The following is an 18,609-nucleotide window of genomic DNA, read 5'->3' on the forward strand; positions in this document are numbered from 1 at the left end:
TGTTACTTATTGGGCTGCGTTTTCTAGTTAGCTTGCTAGATAACTACCTAAAGACTGAGCTTAACCTCAGGAGTTCGCAGTCTGGATCTATGCTTCTAAAAGACATAGGCTACGTAATTATGCTTAACTCTTTTCAACTTTCACTGGAGAGAGGAGGCATAACGTTAAACGGCTTGTTATCTAGTGTCACAGCATCTTACTTGCTACTTAATTTGAAGTCTGTCACCGAAGTTCTGAAGCTTTTAAGTCCATTTACGTCCCTTCCTGTGCGTTTTATGGAAATGTCCTTGTGTATTTGATCGGGTGTATTTTGTGCATTTGACAGGTGGATGTCTTAAGTGCTTTGCCATACACTGAGTAGGACTGATTGGAGGACAGTCATAGATATAGTTAACGTCTGCAACATGTGGTCCTTACCTCTTTTAAAGAAAACATAAATAATTCAAGGCTTATGGCAGATAGACGTCGGTCACTGTGTGAAAAAGGATCGCAACCTCGGCGGAGTCTGTCTTTGACGAGGAGAAAGAGAGGTAACAGCCATGCCGGGGACGGCAGTCCGAAAGCGGGTACCATCACCTCATTCTTCAGCAATACGCCACCCAGTAAACTGCCATGCCCTGTGTGCGACGAGCTCGTGCCTCGCTTCAAGATCAACGAACACATCGACACCCAGTGTCAGAAGTTCCGTCAGGAGAATGAGCACGAGCACATGCTGGTGTCCAGCCAGGAGCCGAAAAGCGCGGCAGCGCCCCTGTCACCTCAGCGTGCCTGCAGGAGGACGCTTGTCCTGCAGACCGGGTCAAAGTCACCTGATCAGACAGGTGAACTTAAGGCCAGTCCTTACTTTGAAAAGCAGTGTGTACAAAAACAACAACCTAAACAGGAGGTGGATTTAGGGGAAGTCACAAACCAGGCTAAAGTGGTCAAAAACGTCAGCCTTGGCAGCCTGTCTTCCAGACTCTCTGGAAAGGCCCTGACGGTCTTAGACAAAATAAAAACAAGGCAGACAGGCGGCGCAGAAGGGGAAGCCCGAGAAAATGGTGAGCTGAACAACTCTCAAAAAGAAAATCAATTAGAGGTTTCCACAGAGCCAAAATGCTCACCAGTAAATACCTCAGAACGGTTCTCCTCTCAGAAACAAACTGTTTGTGAACAACAACAAGAGCCGGACCTTGGAGTTGTAAAATCACATTCATCACACGCCACTTCTGTTGACTGCAGCAAGTCTTCCTCATTGAAAAGGAGGTCGACGGAATTGACTGTAAGGAGCGGGTCTGTCACACGTGCACTTAAGTCCAAACTCAGCAAGAGAGCCAGACATGAGAGTGGCCCCCAGCAGGCAGAACCCACTGAGAGCATCACACAGAGAGAAGCCCCCTCAGACAGTCAGAGCAGTGAGCAGGTGCCCACCTCACGCCTGGGTACGCGTAACGAGCGGGACTCCTCCAGCACTGTGAGGAGAACAGAGCTCCAGCAGGCAGCACCCAGCGATGGTGTTGGCCAGGCAGCAGCCAGCGATGGTGTTGGCCAGGCAGCAGCCAGCGATGGTGTTGGCCAGGCAGCACCCAGAGATGATGTTGGCCAGGCAGCAGCCAGCGATGGTGTTGGCCAGGCAGCAGCCAGAGATGGTGTCGACCAGGCAGCAGCCAGAGATGGTGACTGCAGCAAGTCTTCCTCATTCAAAAGGAGGTCGACGGAAGTGACTGTAAGGAGCGTGTCTGACACACCTAAGTCCAAACTCAGCAAGAGAGCCAGACATGAGAGAGCCTCCCCTGTCACCTGCCCCCAGCAGGCAGCACCCACTGAGAGCATCACACAGAGAGAAGCCCCCTCAGACAGTCAGAGCAGTGAGCAGGCGTCCACCGCAGGACTGGGTACGCGTAACGAGCGGGACTCCTCCAGCACTTTGAGGGGAACAGAACTCCAGCAGACAGCACCCAGAGATGGTGTTGGCCAGGCAGCACCCAGCGAGAGGCTTGGCCAGGGCTCACCCAGCGAAGGTGTTGGCCATGCAGCACCCAGCGAGAGGCTTGGCCATGCAGTACCCAGCGAGAGGCTTGACCAGACAGCACCCAGTGAGAGCGTTGGCCAGACAGCACCCAGCGAGAGGCTTGGCCAGACAGCACCCAGCGAGAGGCTTGGCCAGACAGCACCCAGCGAGAGGCTTGGCCAGACAGCACCCAGCGAGAGGCTTGGCCAGACAGCACCGAGCGATGGTGTTGGCCAGGCAGCACCCAGCGATGGTGTTGACCAGGCAGCACCCAGCAAGAGTGTTGACCAGACAGCACCCAGCGATGGTGTTGGCCAGACAGCACCCAGCGATGGTGTTGGCCAGACAGCACCCAGCGATGGTGTTGGCCAGACAGCACCCAGCGATGGTGTTGGCCAGACAGCACCCAGCGAGAGTGTTGGCCAGGCAGAATCTCCCTCGGCCAGTCGGAGCAGTGAGCAGGCGTCCCACACTGTGCGGAGAGCAGAGCTGCCTCTTCATCAGGAGCAGAGCTCTGAGTCCACAGAGAAGAGACAATCAGGAACATCTCAGTCGGAGCGTCCGAAGTCCAGCACTGACGCCACACATGCCAAGGCGGGAACGTCAGGGTCCTTACGGAAGCCGTATTACCTCAGGAACTTCCTGTCGGTGCTGGAGGCGGTGCTGGAGCACGAGGACGATCGGCTTCTCTTCAACCAGGAAGACCTGGCATCCATCCACGGCTTCCAGCAGCTCTCAGGTGGGCCTGAAGCTTCCTCCATTTTACTGTAAATGTGTCTCGTAGTGTTTCTAGTGAGGTAGTAGGAATGTGCATTATAGCAGTGAAATACTGCAGTCTTTACAGAAGAAACAAGGCCAGTATACCGAACCCTAACCCTAGCTAGAACTGTAGTCTGAACCTGCATTGTCAGCTTTTAAGACACTGTCTGTACGGCCATTTCCATTGTCTGAGCATCTGCTGGTGACTGGCGACAGTGGTACAGGAGGAAGAGAAGTTGTTTAGCAAGACACTGAACCCCTAATTGCTCCTGATGTGCAGTGTGCCATCAGTGTAAATGTTAAAAAATGTGTATACATCCTTGTAGGTCGCTTTGGATAAAAGCGTCTGCTAAAATACTAAATGTGGTGTTCCCTCAGGCCCAGGGCAGATGCTGTACGGACGGTATACCTAACCCTAACCCTAGCTAGTACTGTAGTCTGAACCTGCATTGTCAGCTTTTAAGACACTGTCTGTAGGGGAATCTCCATTGTCTGAGCCTCTGCTGGTACAGGAGGAAGAGAAGTTGTTTAGCAAGACACTGAACACCTAATTGCTCCTGATGTGCAGTGTGCCATCAGTGTAAATGTTAAAAATGTGTATACATCCTTGTAAGTCGCCTTGGATAAAAGCGTCTGCTAAAATACTAAGTGTGGTGTCTCCTCAGGCCCAGGGCAGATGCTGTACGGACGGTATACCTAACCCTAACCCTAGCTAGTACTGTAGTCTGAACCTGCATTGTCAGCTTTTAAGACACTGTCTGTAGGGGCATCTCCATTGTCTGAGCCTCTGCTGGTGGTTCCCTCAGGCCCAGGGCAGATGCTGTACGTCAGGCTGTTCCAGAGGAAGCTGAAGTGGTTGCAGGTGGAGAAGCTGGACTACGCAGAGATCAGCGCTGATCTGGGGCCTGTGGCGGAGGAGCTGGTGGAGGCAGGCTTGCTGCAGGGCGGTGAGCAGCGCCACACGAGTCATGCCCATCATTTGTGTCGTGCCCCAGTAGGAGTATGTCTTCTGCCCTGAGAGAGTGTGTATTCTTCCCTGAAAGATTGGGTCTTCTGCCTGAGAGTGCGTCTTTTACAAGAGAGAGTGCGTTTTCTGCCCTGAAAGATGGTGTCTTCTGTCCTGAGAGAGTGTGTATTCTGCCAGAGAGTGTGGCTTCTGTCCTGAGAGAGTGTGTATTCTGCCCTGAGAGAGTGTGTTTTCTGCCCAAGAGAGTGTGTCTTCTGCCCTGAGAGAGTGTGTATTCTGCCCTGAGAGAGTGTGTCTTCTGCCCTGAGAGAGTGTGTTTGAGTGTTTGCGTACGGCAGAGTGCCGTACGCAAACATTCTATTAATTTGTTCTTTTAGCACACACTTTAAACACACTTTTAGCACACACTTTAAGAACAGACTTTTATCCAAGACAACCGTACAGTGCAGACCATCAGTATGTGCCATCCCTGGGTATGTACCCATGACCTTGGGTTGTTTACTCCTTGCTCTACAGTTAAAGGAACAGCCGTGTGTGTTGTGTGTGTGTGTGTGTGTGTTCCCAGAGAGCGAGCTCCAGGACCTGGGGGAGGTGCTGGAGGTCCTCCCCGCTCCAGAGCTGAAGAGCCTGGCCAAGACGCTGCACCTGGCTGGGGGCAGCTCCAGCAGCCAGAGGCAACAGCTGGTGGAGGGGCTGCTGAAGCTGGGCAGGCAGCGCTCGCTCTTTCCCTCTGCCCCGGGGAAGAACAGCAGCACGGGGGCAGTTATCCTGAAGAGGTGAGGTGGTAACAGAACAGCAGCACTGGGGCAGTTATCCTGAAGAGGTGGGGTGGTAACAGAACAGCAGCACGGGGGCAGTTATCCTGAAGAGGTGGGGTGGTAACAGAACAGCAGCATGGGGGCAGTTATCCTGAAGAGGTTGGGTGGTAACAGAACAGCAGCATGGGGGCAGTTATCCTGAAGAGGTTGGGTGGTAACAGAACAGCAGCATGGGGGCAGTTATCCTGAAGAGGTTGGGTGGTAACAGGACCGTAACACTGGGGCGGTTATCCTGAAGAGGTGGGGTGGGAACAGATGCACTCTGCCCTCAGACTGGCCACCAGTGATGCACATCTGACTTAAGTCTCGGGAATATGAAATCCTTTAAAGTTAAATTGTTAAATTCTCTCCCTCTCTCTCCCTCTTTCTCTCCCTTCCTCCCTCCCTCTCTCCCTCCATCTCTCCCTCCCTCTTCCTCTCCCTCTCTCCCTGTGCTGGTACAGAGCCAGGCAGCTGGCCGGGCAGTGTGTGCGTCTGGCTGTGTGTCCGCGTGCCGTGTTCTCTCGGCTGCTGCTGCTGTTCTCGCTGACGGAGGCGCTGGACGATGAGACGTCGGCCGCCGGGGGGGGGCAGGGTCAGCTCTACACCATCCTGCTGGTCAACTCAGGACAGCTGGCCTTCCCAAAGTACACCGTCCATCGCAAGGCCAGAGTGTTTCGCCACAGGGACGACCTCATCAGGTAAGTGGGGTGTGTGTGTGTGTGTCTGTGTGTGCGTGTGTGTGTGTGTGTGTGTGTGTGTGGTGGGGGGTGTCTGGTGTTAATTGTTCAGTGTGTGTGTGTGGACTGCTACCAGTGTTTGTGACGGGCCCTCTCTCTGCAACCCCCTCAGGTACGAGGTGGCCATGCGCTGCCTGCAGGAGGTGGCCTCAGCAATGCAGTCAGGCAGCTGGGAGGACGCCCTGGGGCTTTACACCGCTGCCAAGGCAACCTGGCAGGAGCTGTGGGAGAGTGGGGACTTCCAGTAAGGACATGGCAACCATTCATCTACACATGGCAACCATTCATCTACACTTTCTGTGTGTTTGTAAATAAGTGCTCAGCTGATAAATGTATCCTTGTTGTTTTACTGTGTGTGTGTGTGTGTGTGTGTGTGTGTGTGTGTGTGTGTGTGTGTGTGTGTGTGTGTGTGTGTGTACAGACATGAAGAGGACCTGCCGGTATTTCTGCGGTCCTTTACTGTAGGGTGGAGCTACACTCGCATCATGTCTCGTGGCGTGGAGATCCTCCAGAGGTTAAAGCGTTATGAGGTGGGCACACTAACTCTCACGGCTGCATTGAGGCAAGCTGTGTCAAAGTTCAAAGTACTTTATTGTCATTGTCACAAAGACAACGAGACGTAGAGGCAGCAGTAGACAGCTAAAAAAAACGTAGGATGCTGTGAACATTATCTTCCACAGCTAAATAATAATAAATAACAATTAATAAATAGATTCATAAATATCTCTGAGTACATTTTAAGTCATACCGTATGGATTGAAATATGTCATCTGATGTTATGACTCTGCTCTGTGCAGGAGGCTGTGGCAGAGTTGAGGTCTTTACTGGCCCAGTCAGTCTACTGTCCAGACAGCAGGGGGCGCTGGTGGGACCGCCTTGCCCTGAACCTTCAGCAGCACCTCAAACACCACGAACAGGTACAGCATCAGCCAAGACACTGAACAGGTACAGCATCAGCCAAGACACTGAACAGGTACAACATCAGCCAAGACACTAAACAAGTACAGCATCAGCCAAGACACTGAACAGGTACAGCATCAGCCAAGACACTGAACAGGTACAGCATCAGTCAAGACACTGAACAGGTACTGAATTAGCCAATACAGTAAACAGGTACAGAATCTGCCAAGACACTGAATAACTCATCAGAAATGTTTTCAAATGTAGGTATATTTCTTAAGTGTTGTTTTCAAAAGTTATTTGTAGTAAAAAAACTATGAAGGTGTAATTGATATTTGCAGTCTTCAGCATATGGTGGTGGTGAGGCAGTTCACTGAGCTGGTTTCTCTGGCCTGGGTGTAGGTCTGGTCTCTGAAGTACTGTAGATTGAGCTTTCCTTGGTAGATATCCAATGAAATGCACTTAAAGTCGGTCCGCTCGGTCCGCTCATATTGTCCCTGTTGCGTTTTCCACACCGCAGGCTATCGGTGCGATCCGGGACGGGCTCTCGGACCCGCTGGTCCGGACCGGCCACCAGCTGGCTCTGCAGCAACGGGCCGACAGGATGAGGGAGTCGCCGAGCCTGAAGAAGTACCGCCTCCTCCTCAGAGACATGCCCAGCATCCACGTCAACGACGTCCCTCACGTGAGTCTGGGGACATTGAATATTTATTTTTGTTATCGTCGAAAAGGTTAACCAGTCTGCATAATGGGCAAAATAAAATAAAAATTCAGGCTGTTAACTGTTATGCTGTTTGATGCTTGAGTAAGAGATGGCAATCGTAACACTATTCTGGACTTCTAACAATAAATGTTCATCAAGTTCATCTGTTCCACTTCTTGATGGGGACAGGGACATTGTGAAGAGATGGTTGTGTGCCCCAAAAAAACGGTTAGCGGACAGAGCTGCGTGTTTGTAGGTTCAGGGTGTGGCCCTCTGTGGCACACACACACTCGCACTCGCACACGCACACGCCACACGCCACACGCACACGCACACGCACACGCACAGGCACACGCACACTCACACACACACACACACACACACACACACACACACACCTGCCTCCCATCCCCGAAGCGTCAGGGTCCAGTCCAGTGTGCTACTGTTTAGGCTTGGCCAGTGTCACGGTATTATAATAATACTAATAATAATAATAATGCATTTTATTTGTAACACACTCTTCATTCAAAAGAATCTCAGTTTGCCATGGTATAATTTTCAACACCAGCAAAAATACAGAGACTCCCTATTTCTGTTGAACTGATGCAGAGCCACGTTTCGCTCAGATTAGGTCATATCTGCTCTGTAGGTCTCCCAGCTAATCAATTAAATATGACTGGATGTGGAATCATGAAAGGATTGCCACACACACACACACACACACACACACATTATCTTCCAACTACAAAAGCTGTCTATCAGCCACATGATTTTATTCAACTGCCAGTCTGCCACCACCACCCACACATCATCTGTTTATCAGCTCACTGATCCGTGTCGTATCCGCTGTGGTAGAGTCATCAGGTCTCTCAGCAAGGGATGTTGAATCGATGGCAGGATCTGGATCTCTTATCTATGCAGTATTCTATGGGCTAATTATTACTAATTATTATTATTTTAAGTATTTGAACCCAGCCAGACTTAATAAGGTAGGCTAATTGTATAGTAGAAACACAACATTGTAGGCTAGACAATACATTCTACAATAATAATAATAATAAATAATAATAATAAAACTTTATTTAAAATAGCACCTTTCATGCAAAACAATGACTTCTATCAAAGGCAACGCAGCTTTTACGTTTTTCTTTTTCTTACACAAATATACAAATACAGTCATATACCGTATACCTCGGTGGAATGTGAGGAAGGTATGGAAAACTAAAAACCGTGCCTCTCCCCTCACAGTCAGTATGGGCACAGCTGTGTATTACAGAGAGGATCCCTCACTGCTGGTTACACTCCTGAATGTGTGTTCTGTGTGTTTGATTGGCCAGGTCACCATCCGGGGTCACATGTTCCCGCACCAGGGTGGCATGGGTAAATCTGTCTTCCTGCTGCCAGCGGCGGATGGGGAGGGCGATGCCACCATCATGTGTTCCGTGGAGGATCTGGCACTGGCCCACTACAGGCAGCTGGGCTTTGACCAGGGTGAGTTAGCGTTAGCACACTTCGAACAGGGTGAGTTATATTAGCACACTTTGACCAGGGTGAGTTAGCATTAGCACACTTTGACCAGGGTGAGTTAGCGTTAGCACACTTAGACCAGGGTGAGTTAGCATTAGCACACTTTGACCAGGGTGTGTTAGCATTAGCACACACACATGAGATTAAAGGGCTGACGCTGTGCACACACTCACAATCAGATTTCTCACAGACGCTGCACACCACACACACAAGCAGATTACACTCTTAGCCACAGACACTGAGCCTCCAGGTTGTGTGTGAGACCTGGTGATGAGACTGTGTGTGTGTGTGTGTGTGTGTGAGGTTGTGTGAGTGAGTGAATGAGTGTGTGTGTGAGACCTGGTAAAGAGGTTGTGTGTGTGTCTGTGTGTGTGTGTGTGTGTGTGTGTGTGTGTGTGTGACCCTGACCCCTGTCGTCTCTCCTGCAGGGCTGCATGGTGAGGGCTCCACCTTCTCCACCCTGTTTGGGCTCCTCATGTGGGACGTCATCTTCATGGAGGGAGTACCTGACGTCTTCAGATATCCCTACCAGGTATGAGACCGCCACAGACACCACAGACACCCCCCACACAGTCCACCTGCAGGTCAGGTATGAGATAGCCACAGACACGACCCACAGTCCACCTACAGGTCAGGTACTGGATAGGCCACCCACAGACACCCCCCACAGTCCACCTGGTCAGGTACTGTATGAGCCACCCACAGACACACACACCAGCAGACACCCCCCACAGACCACTTGCAGGTCAGGTACTGGATAGGCCACCCACAGACACGACCCATCATGACCCACAGTCCAGCTGCAGGTCAGGTACTGGATAGGCCACCCACAGACACCCCCCACAGTCCACCTGCAGGTCAGGTACTGGATAGGCCACCCACAGACACGACCCATCATGACCTACAGTACACCTGCAGGTCAGGTACTGGATAGGCCACCCACAGACACCCCCCACAGTCCACCTGGTCAGGTACTGGATAGGCCACCCACAGACACGACCCATCATGACCCACAGTCCAGCTGCAGGTCAGGTACTGGATAGGCCACCCACAGACACCCCCCACAGTCCACCTGCAGGTCAGGTACTGGATAGGCCACCCACAGACACGACCCATCATGACCTACAGTACACCTGCAGGTCAGTGGTGACTTCAGATCTGTGGTCTGGGGGTAGTTGTGGAGGTGTGCTGCTCTTTACTGTTCTCGTCTCTCTCTCGTCAGACGTGCCCGCTCGACCTGCACACTGATTGTTTCTACGGTAACCGGCGGGAGGCCATCGAGACACGCGTGCAGCTAGTCCGTGAGGCCTCGGGGGAAACCCTGCAGGAGCTGCTGGCTGACGTGTGGCACAGGCAGGAGGGCCGAGTGTGTGCGCTGGTCAACTGGGAACGCTTCTCATCTCTGCAGCAGGCTCAGGTCAGCTGTGTGTGTGTGTGTGTGTGTGTGTGTGTGTGTGTGTGTGTGTGTGTGTGTGTGTGTGTGTGTGTGTGTGTGTGTGTGTGTGTGTGTGTGTGCAAGTCTGTATGTATGTGAATGCGCTGGTCAACTGGGAAGGATTCTCATCTCTGCAGCAGGCTCAGGTGAGCTGTGTGTGTGTGTGTGTGTGTGTGTGTGTGCGCGAGTCTGTATGTATGTGCACGTGCTGGTCAACTGGGAATGATTCTCATCTCTGCAGCAGGCTCAGGTGAGCTGTGTGTGTGTGTGTGTGTGTGTGTGTGTGTGTGTGTGTGTGTGTGTGTGTGTGTGTGTGTGCGCAAGTCTGTATGTATGTGCACGTGCTGGTCAACTGGGAATAATTCTCATCTCTGCAGCAGGCTCAGGTGAGCTCTGTGTGTGTGTGTGTGTGTGCGAGTCTGTATGTATGTGAATGCGCTGGTCAACTGGGAATGCTTCTCATCTCTGCAGCAGTGGTCAGCTGAAAAGAGTGAGTGTGCGCTGATCATGTCCACACGTATAAGTCTGTCCTGCTGTGTGTGTGTTTGTGTGTGTGTGTGTGTGTGTGTGTGTGTGTGTGTGCGCTGGTCATGTCCACATGTATAAGTCTGTCCTGCTGTGTGTGTGCATCAGTCCTGCTCTCCTCCCTCCACACAGGGTCTGGTGGCGTGTATGGGCGGCTCCTTCCTGGCTGAGGTGATCCTGAGGATGGCCAGAGACTACAGACACTGCCGTGCAGGCCTGCCTGACCTGGTGGTGTGGAACACAGCCACCTGCAGCTACAAGGTGAGGGCACACAGCTACAGATACAGGGTGAGGGCACACAGCTACAGGGTGAGGGGGCACAGCTACAGGGTGAGGGCACACAGCTACAGCTACAGGGTGAGGGGGCACAGCTACAGGGTGAGGGGGCACAGCTACAGGGTGAGGGCACACAGCTACAGCTACAGGGTGAGAGAGCACACAGCTACAGATACAGGGTGAGGGCACACAGATACAAGGTGAGGGCACACAGCTACAGGGTGAGGGCACACAGCTACAGGGTGAGGGGGCACAGCTACAGGGTGAAGGCACACAGCTACAGGGTGAGGGCACACAGCTAGAGGGTGAAGGCACACAGCTACAGGGTGAGGGCACACAGCTACAGGGTGAGGGCACACAGCTACATGGTGAGGGCACACAGCTACAGGGTGAGGGCACACAGCTACAGGGTGAGGGGGCACACAGCTACAGGGTGAGGGGGCACAGCTACAGCTACAGGGTGAGGGCACACAGCTACAGGGTGAGGGCATACAGATACAGGGTGAGGGCGCACACAGCTACAGGCTGAGGGCACACAGATACAAGGTGAGAGGGCACACAGATACAAGGTGAGAGGGCACACAGCTACAGGGTGAGGGCACACAGCTACAGCTACAGAGTGAGGGCACACAGCTACAGGGTGAGGGCACACAGCTACAAGGTGAGGGTAGCTACAGGGTGAGGGTAGCTACAGGGTGAGGGCACACCGCTACAGGGTGAGAGGGCACACAGCTACAGGGTGAGGGCACACAGCTACAGGGTGAGAGGGCACACAGCTACAGAGTGAGGGCACACAGCTACAGATACAGGCTGTGAGGGCACACAGCTACAGGCTGAGGGCACACAGCTACAGGGTGAGGGCACACAGCTACAGGGTGAGGGGGCACACAGCTACAGGGTGAGGGCACACAGCTACAGGGTGAGAGGGCACACAGCTACAGGGTGAGGGGGCACACAGCTACAGAGGGCACACAGCTACAGGGTGAGGGCACACAGCTACAGGGTGAGAGGGCACACAGCTACAGCTACAGGGTGAGGGCACACAGATACAGGGTGAGGGGCACACAGCCACAGGGTGAGGGCACACAGCTACAGGGTGAGGGCACACAGATACAGGGTGAGGGGCACACAGCCACAGGGTGAGGGCACACAGCTACAGGGTGAGGGCAGCTACAGGGTGAGGGGGCACACAGCTACAGGGTGAGGGCAGCTACAGGGTGAGGGGGCACACAGCCACAGGGTGAGGGGGCACACAGCTACAAGGTGAGGGCAGCTACAGGCTGAGGGCACACAGCTACAGGGTGAGAGGGCACACAGCTACAGGGTGAGGGGGCACACAGCTACAGGGTGAGGGCACACAGCTACAGGGTGAGGGCACACAGCTACAGGGTGAGGGCACACAGCTACAGCTACAGGGTGAGGGCACACAGAGCAGCTACAGGGTGAAGCAGGCAGAGTGTGCAGCTGCATGCTGGGGGAATACAGCGGGCCACAAACAGCTGCAGGAAATGATTCCTCATGACCCTGGAGGCTGTGTAGTGTAGTGTATGTTAATAAAACTGTGCCAAGTAGTTGTGTAATTAATAATTTAGGATTCTCAGCTCCCTTCAGATGGAGGCATTCCTCCAGTTTCAATGCAGCATATGCAGTTTTATTACAGCCTATGTAACTCTGCACTCTGAGATATAGAAATATTTGCCGATTGCAGTTTAAACTAATAACTTAAAACTAATTTTGAACAGAAACTGAAGCAGTTTACTGAAGAAAATAATATATCACCTGTTTTCACTTTTTGGGGATTTATTAAGCCATTTCTACCAGACTCTTCACATGTGTGCTTATATACCACTGGGTACATCAGGAAAACACAAGCATTCAGAAATCACAAGAATCTTAATCTCAAGTAATACACATTTCTCCATAAGCAAACACTGTGTTTCAATGATGAGTCTGCTGTGTGAGTGTTTAAAGTGAGCCTGTTGTGTGAGTGTTTAAATGATGACCATCATCTGTGTGAGTGTTTAAATGATGACTGTTGTGTGAGTGTTTAAATGATAACTGTCATCTGTGGGAGTGTTTAAATGATAACTGTCATCTGTGTGGGTGTTTAAATGATAACAGTCATCTTTGTGACTGTTTAACTGATAACAGTCATCTGTGTGAGTGTTTAACTGATGACTCTGCTGTGTGAGTGTTTAAATGATAACTGTCATCTGTGCGAGTGTTTAAATGATAACTGTCATCTGTGTGAGTGTTTAAATGATAACTGTCATCTGTGTGAGTGTTTAAATGATAACTGTCATCTGTGTGAGTGTTGAAATGACTGTCCTCTATGAGCCTGTTATAAGTGAGCCTGCTGTGGTTCCTCCAGGTGGTGGAGGTGAAGGGCCCTAATGATCGGCTGTCCCAGAAGCAGCAGATCTGGCTGGATGAGCTGCGGAAGTGGGGCGCTGACGTGGAGGTGTGTCACGTTACCGCCACAGGGGGGCGCTCCGCCCACCTGGACTGAGGAGCACGGGGAGTTAAGGTGCTCCACGCTCACCAACCAAATACCTCCTGTGTGTACGATACGAAGACCTGTCGTCTTGTGTGTATTATATGCAGACCTGTCGTCTTGTGTGTATTATATGCAGACCTGTCGTCTTGTGTGTATTATATGCAGACCTGTCGTCTTGTGTGTATTATATGCACACCTGTCGTCTTGTGTGTATTATATGCAGACCTGTCGTCTTGTGTGTATTATTTGCAGACCCATATACCTCCTGTGTGTACCATAAGAAGATCCATCCTCTTGTGTGTACTATGCTAAGGTGCATCCTCAGAGGGCTGCCTTGCGTTAATGTATTACATCTGCTGCTGAAGCTCTGAGATCTCTGTGGAAACGTTTATGAAGTACTGTGGGCGTGAGTCAAGGCGCATGGCTTTGTGATCTGTGAACCAACAAACTGAACTGTGTGTGTGTGTGTGGGTGCGTGAATGTGTGTGTGCGTTGGGGGGGGGGGGTCTTTCAGAGCTGACCTCTTAAATTAAATAATAATCTCAAATATATTTTTTGTACAAAAATGCATTGGAATTGAACTGTAAAATAAAATGTAACTTTGACTACTTGTGTGTTGTCATTGTGAAACCTGATTGCAAGTCTTACTGAGGTTGGTGGGTAGTTGGAAGCATAGAGTCGAGAGTGGACACTCACTGCTAGCCTGAATAAAATGCCAGTTCAATGACAAAAGTTCAATGTTCAATGACAACGTTCGATGACTCAACAGACGACCTTCACATCCACTGCCAGGCTATAAGCTAATGAAAAAACCTCCTTCAGCTGATTCAGTCAAGTCTACATAACACACTCACTTCTTAGAGTTGAGCTCCGAAAAGGATAAACACAGAGAGTGTAGTTCCAGATTTCCAACCTTAATTAGGTGCAAGGACAAACCGAACATTCGTGTCCACACGTCCTGCAGTAATCATGTCCACACGTCCCTTAGCAGTAATTGAGAGCAGTGATATAGAGCAGTAATAGGGCTGAGCACTGTCACAAGCTGGCTCTTGCATGTGACAAGAACAGGAGTTCGATACGCAAGGTTATATAGTAAAAATGACATTTATTAATGTATAGTAGAAACAGTCAGTATAATTGTATAAAATCAAAGTGGTGCAAGTGGGTGTCTCAGTAGTGTACACATGTTAACCAAACAAACATAACGAAACGTCGAGGAGCGGGAGCCTCTCACACACTGCTCCCAGGCCTTCTTATTCTGGAGCTCATCAAGCCCTCATTCGGCACACCTGCCCAGACTCTGCTACTCAGCTGTGGAGAATAGAGAACACTGATAGCAGGGGGCGGGGCAGACCAGGCTGGGTTGTGACAGCACACAATGCCTCGTGTATAGGCTGAGGCCTCAGGGCAGTGATCCGGCATCCTCATCCCTCCATCTCCATTCTTTCCTTTGTGCAGCTCTGTGAAACGTAGGTGCCCAAAGTACACACCTGTTCCATTGATTCTACGTCGGTGTGTCTTACTCGAGCATCAGAACTCACCTCTGAGCCTCTGAACCTGCGCAGGTGTGTCTACACACACACACACACACACACACTCTCTTCTGTGAGCCTCTGGGCCTGCGCAGGTGTCCACACACACACACACACTCTCTCTTCTGTGAGCCTCTGAGCCTGCGCAGGTGTCCACACACACACACACACTCTCTTCTCTGAGCCTGCACAGGTGTGTCCACACACACACTCTCTTCTGTGAGGTGTTAATACACACACACACACTCTTCTCTGAGCCTGCACAGCTGTGTCCACACACACACTCTCTTCTGTGTGGTGTTAATACACACACACACTCTTCTCTGAGCCTGCAACAGTGTGACTGCAGTAACGCTTCCAGAGGTCCTTTGTGAGCCTGTGTAGATAGCACCAGGACCTCCCTCCTCTAGGAGGGCGGTGCTCAGCCCCATAGATATCCTATATAAAGGCTAGATGTCTCGATTTCCCTCCAGGAAGCTATCCTGTCGCAAGATGGCCTCCTGTGCGGACGTTCAAGACTCCACCGTGAGACTCCACCGTCTAGCCTTTAAATAGGATATCTATGGTCAGCCCTGGCTATCTTTCTCCTCCTCCAGGAGGGCGGCGGTCAGCCCTGGCTATCTTTCTCCTCCTCCCCTGCCTCCTTCTCCTCCCTCAGCCTCATCTGCCTCAGGAGCTGGTCCCTCTCGAGCTTCATCCGGGCCTCCAGGACCTGCCTGAGAGAGCCCAGGCTGTCATGGACGACGGTGAAGCCTGAATGAGAGAAACACAAACAAGAATATGTCTAACTATATTATTATAGCTTTATAGCTAGCTCCGCAAACTCCGTTGGCTGGCTTAAATATGGAGGAGGTCTATGTGGTAGAGAGAGAGAGCCCAGGCTGTCATGGACGACGGTGAAGCCTGAATGAGAGAAACACAAACAAGAATATGTCTAACTATATTATTATAGCTTTATAGCTAGCTCCGCAAACTCCGTTGGCTGGCTTAAATATGGAGGAGGTCTATGTGGTAGAGAGAGAGAGCCCAGGCTGTCATGGACGACGGTGAAGCCTGAATGAGAGAAACACAAACAAGACTAATTAAAAATATATTATTATAGCTATAGTTATAACTATAGCTAGCTCGGCAAACTCTGTTGGCTGGCTTAAATATGGAGGAGGGGTACGTGGTTAATAGTCCATGCAATCATATTTGGATATCGGACACGTTAGCCTATCAGTCACCCCTTACCTGTGGAACACTAATAGAGCTGCAGCCATGGACTGATGAAAAATGATCTATGGGGCTATGGGTTATTTTTAAAGAATATTATTAGGATACTGCTCATAGGCCTATTAAAAATCAATTAATGAATAAAGTAAAGGTGTGTTACTGTAAGCTGTTTTATTTTTAATAAATAATGAAATGGTCCTGATGAGATGAATAGTCGATTCTTTAAATGTTTTACTTTTCCCAAGTAGCCTACAGTATAAGAGTGTAGTAAACATCATGCCTCTGTGCACTGCCCCCTGGTGGAAGACAGTGGTAAAATGTGCCCATCTCACGTACTGCACCTGTGTCGTGTGGTACTGTCATGGCAAAAAGGGGCCGGCTGACGTAATGTTGGCTGCTGAATGACTCTTGGGTGACAGTTGCTATACCAATGCTAGCATTACGTTCACCGGACACTTTTTCGGAAGTCACAGACATTGCTGCATTAAATACCTAAATAACGCAATTTACCCCAGAGCATCTCGCATTATACTTCACTACCTGAGACCAGTACCATTTTCAGTCTCTTTCATTTTGTACTGAATCATAACATTTTGCAGTGATTGTTGTTAAATATGGGTGTTGTGGTACCATTGTTAGCCTCTGCTCTCATGTCCTGCATCTCCTCCGAAAGCTTCTTCTGGAGTTTGCTCACTCGACTGTCAATCATCTCCTCTAGGCTCCTGTCAGGAGGTGGCAGTCCTCGCTTCTCCTGTGTCTCCTCCAGCCGGTCCAGTTTATCTGACAGCTGGCCGTACCTCTCCAGCATGGCCTTCTCATTACCACTCTTCTCAAAACACAAGGTTGAGAAGAGATAGAGTGTTTCTGTTATAGTACTGTAAACACATGGGTATGCTGTAGAGTAGACTGACTGATTAACAGCTAGCTCAGTGGATCTCTTCACATTTAAACCAGTTGGTGAAGAGGCTTTCATAACTACTTCATGAAGACGCAGTTAAGATTACTACTGTTGTTCTCACACTTCTGTTCCTCATGGACTGAACCAGGCTCTCGATCTTGTCCATGGCGTCCCTCAGCACACTGTCCCGCTCCGTCTTCAGACAGCTCTGCGCTGAGGTGATCTGGGCCTTCAGCTCATCCGACAGGGCTTTGAACCTGGCAGTGATGCAGAGATGGAGGGAAGGAGACACACTGGGAATGATGGAGAGATGGAGGGAAGGAGACACAGTGGGAATGATGGAGAGATGGAGGGAAGGAGACACACTGGGAATGATGGAGGGGGGGAGACACACTGGGAATAATGGAGAGATGGAGGGGAGGACAAACACTGGGAATGATGGAGAGATGGAGGGGAGACACACTGGGAGAGATGGAGGGGGGGAGACACTCTGGGAATGGTGGAGGAAAGGACACACACTGGGAGTGATGGGGGGGAGGAGACACTGAGAGACTGGCAAGAGCCCACTAACAGCCAGGGAGGGTGATGGCTTACCTTGGGTCCTCTTTATTGCCTGAGGGTATGGGTATGCGTGTCTGGTCTGGGGTGCTTCCTCCTGCTGCTTTGCTGCAAACCAAACGAACCTTCACCGGAGGATGGGACGGAAGAAAGGAACCGGTGTTGAATCTGTGATGTAGGCACCTTTTACAGCAGTGCTGTCATTCAACACTAGTTTCAAACTCCACCTGGTCCAGTCCTGTACTTAGATGTGTGATGTTTTAGATGTGTGCTGTGATCATAGCTGTGTGTCTGTTTTACTAACTTACTGTGTGTGTGTGTGTGTGTGTGTGTTTTTGTGTGTGTGTGTGTGTGTGTGTGTGTGTGTGTGTGACTGAGCCACCTGTGTTTCCAGGTCCCTGAGTTTGGTCTCCATAGATGTTTGGGAGCCATGATGCTGCCTGATCAGCCTGTAGATCTCCTCATTGATGCCGCGGAAGTCAGCTGCCAGCCTGGCAATGCTGTCATCACACCTGTCGACACACATGGAGAATTAACAGCCCACACACACACACACACACACACACACACACACACACACACACACACACACACACACACACACACACACACACACACACACACACACTCACACACATCACACCTGTCATCACACTGCGTTAGACCTAGGTTGCCAAGGACCTTAGTGATGCTGCGTTAGGCCTAGGTTGCCAAGGACCTTAGTGATGCTGCGTTAGGCCTAAGTTGCTAATGGCCTTAATGATGCTGCGTTAGACCTAGGTTGCCAAGGACCTTAGTGATGCTGCGTTAGACCTAGGTTTCCAAGGACCTTAGTGATGCTGCGTTAGGCCTAGGTTGCCAAGGACCTTAGTGATGCTGCGTTAGGCCTAGGTTGCCAAGGACCTTAGTGATGCTGCATTAAAGGAACAGGGAGCAACAAACAGGAAGGGAAGAGCCCGAAGTCTCAGAGAAGGTGATGTTGACCTCTGACCTCCCCACTCTGGCCCTGAGGTCACTGAGGACAGCGAGCTGCTGCAACTCCATCCTGCGGACGCTCGTTTGGGTCCCGTGAGTCACTTCATCCTGAGCTCTCATCTGTTGCTGGACACCCTTTACACACACACACACACACACACACACACACACACACACACACACACACACAGGGGAATATTCTTACCTACACAGCAGTGACAGACGGTACAAACACACAACACTGACAGATGGCACACACACACACACACACACACAAAGGGGGGTATTCTCACCTACACAGCACTAACAGACGGA

The 18,609-nt window shown here is 50.8% G+C and overlaps 1 protein-coding gene across 1 annotated transcript; it reads left to right on the forward strand.

Moving 5' to 3' along the window:
* Positions 1-451: 451 nt before the first annotated feature.
* fan1 (FANCD2 and FANCI associated nuclease 1) lies at positions 452-13,580 on the forward strand (the record flags this gene model as incomplete). Its single annotated transcript, XM_080847565.1, has 13 exons — positions 452-2,729; positions 3,556-3,696; positions 4,282-4,492; positions 4,978-5,214; positions 5,366-5,497; positions 5,675-5,783; positions 6,051-6,170; positions 6,674-6,838; positions 8,194-8,347; positions 8,812-8,915; positions 9,606-9,800; positions 10,476-10,604; positions 12,991-13,580. The coding sequence occupies 13 exons, from the start codon at positions 452-454 to the stop codon at positions 13,126-13,128; spliced, it is 4,113 nt and encodes a 1,370-aa protein (XP_080703691.1). The 3' UTR covers positions 13,129-13,580.
* Between the last annotated feature and the right edge of the window lie 5,029 nt (positions 13,581-18,609).

The sequence above is a fragment of the Sprattus sprattus genome (assembly GCF_963457725.1).
Source record: "Sprattus sprattus genome assembly, chromosome: 11".
Taxonomy (NCBI): Eukaryota; Metazoa; Chordata; class Actinopteri; order Clupeiformes; family Clupeidae; genus Sprattus; species Sprattus sprattus.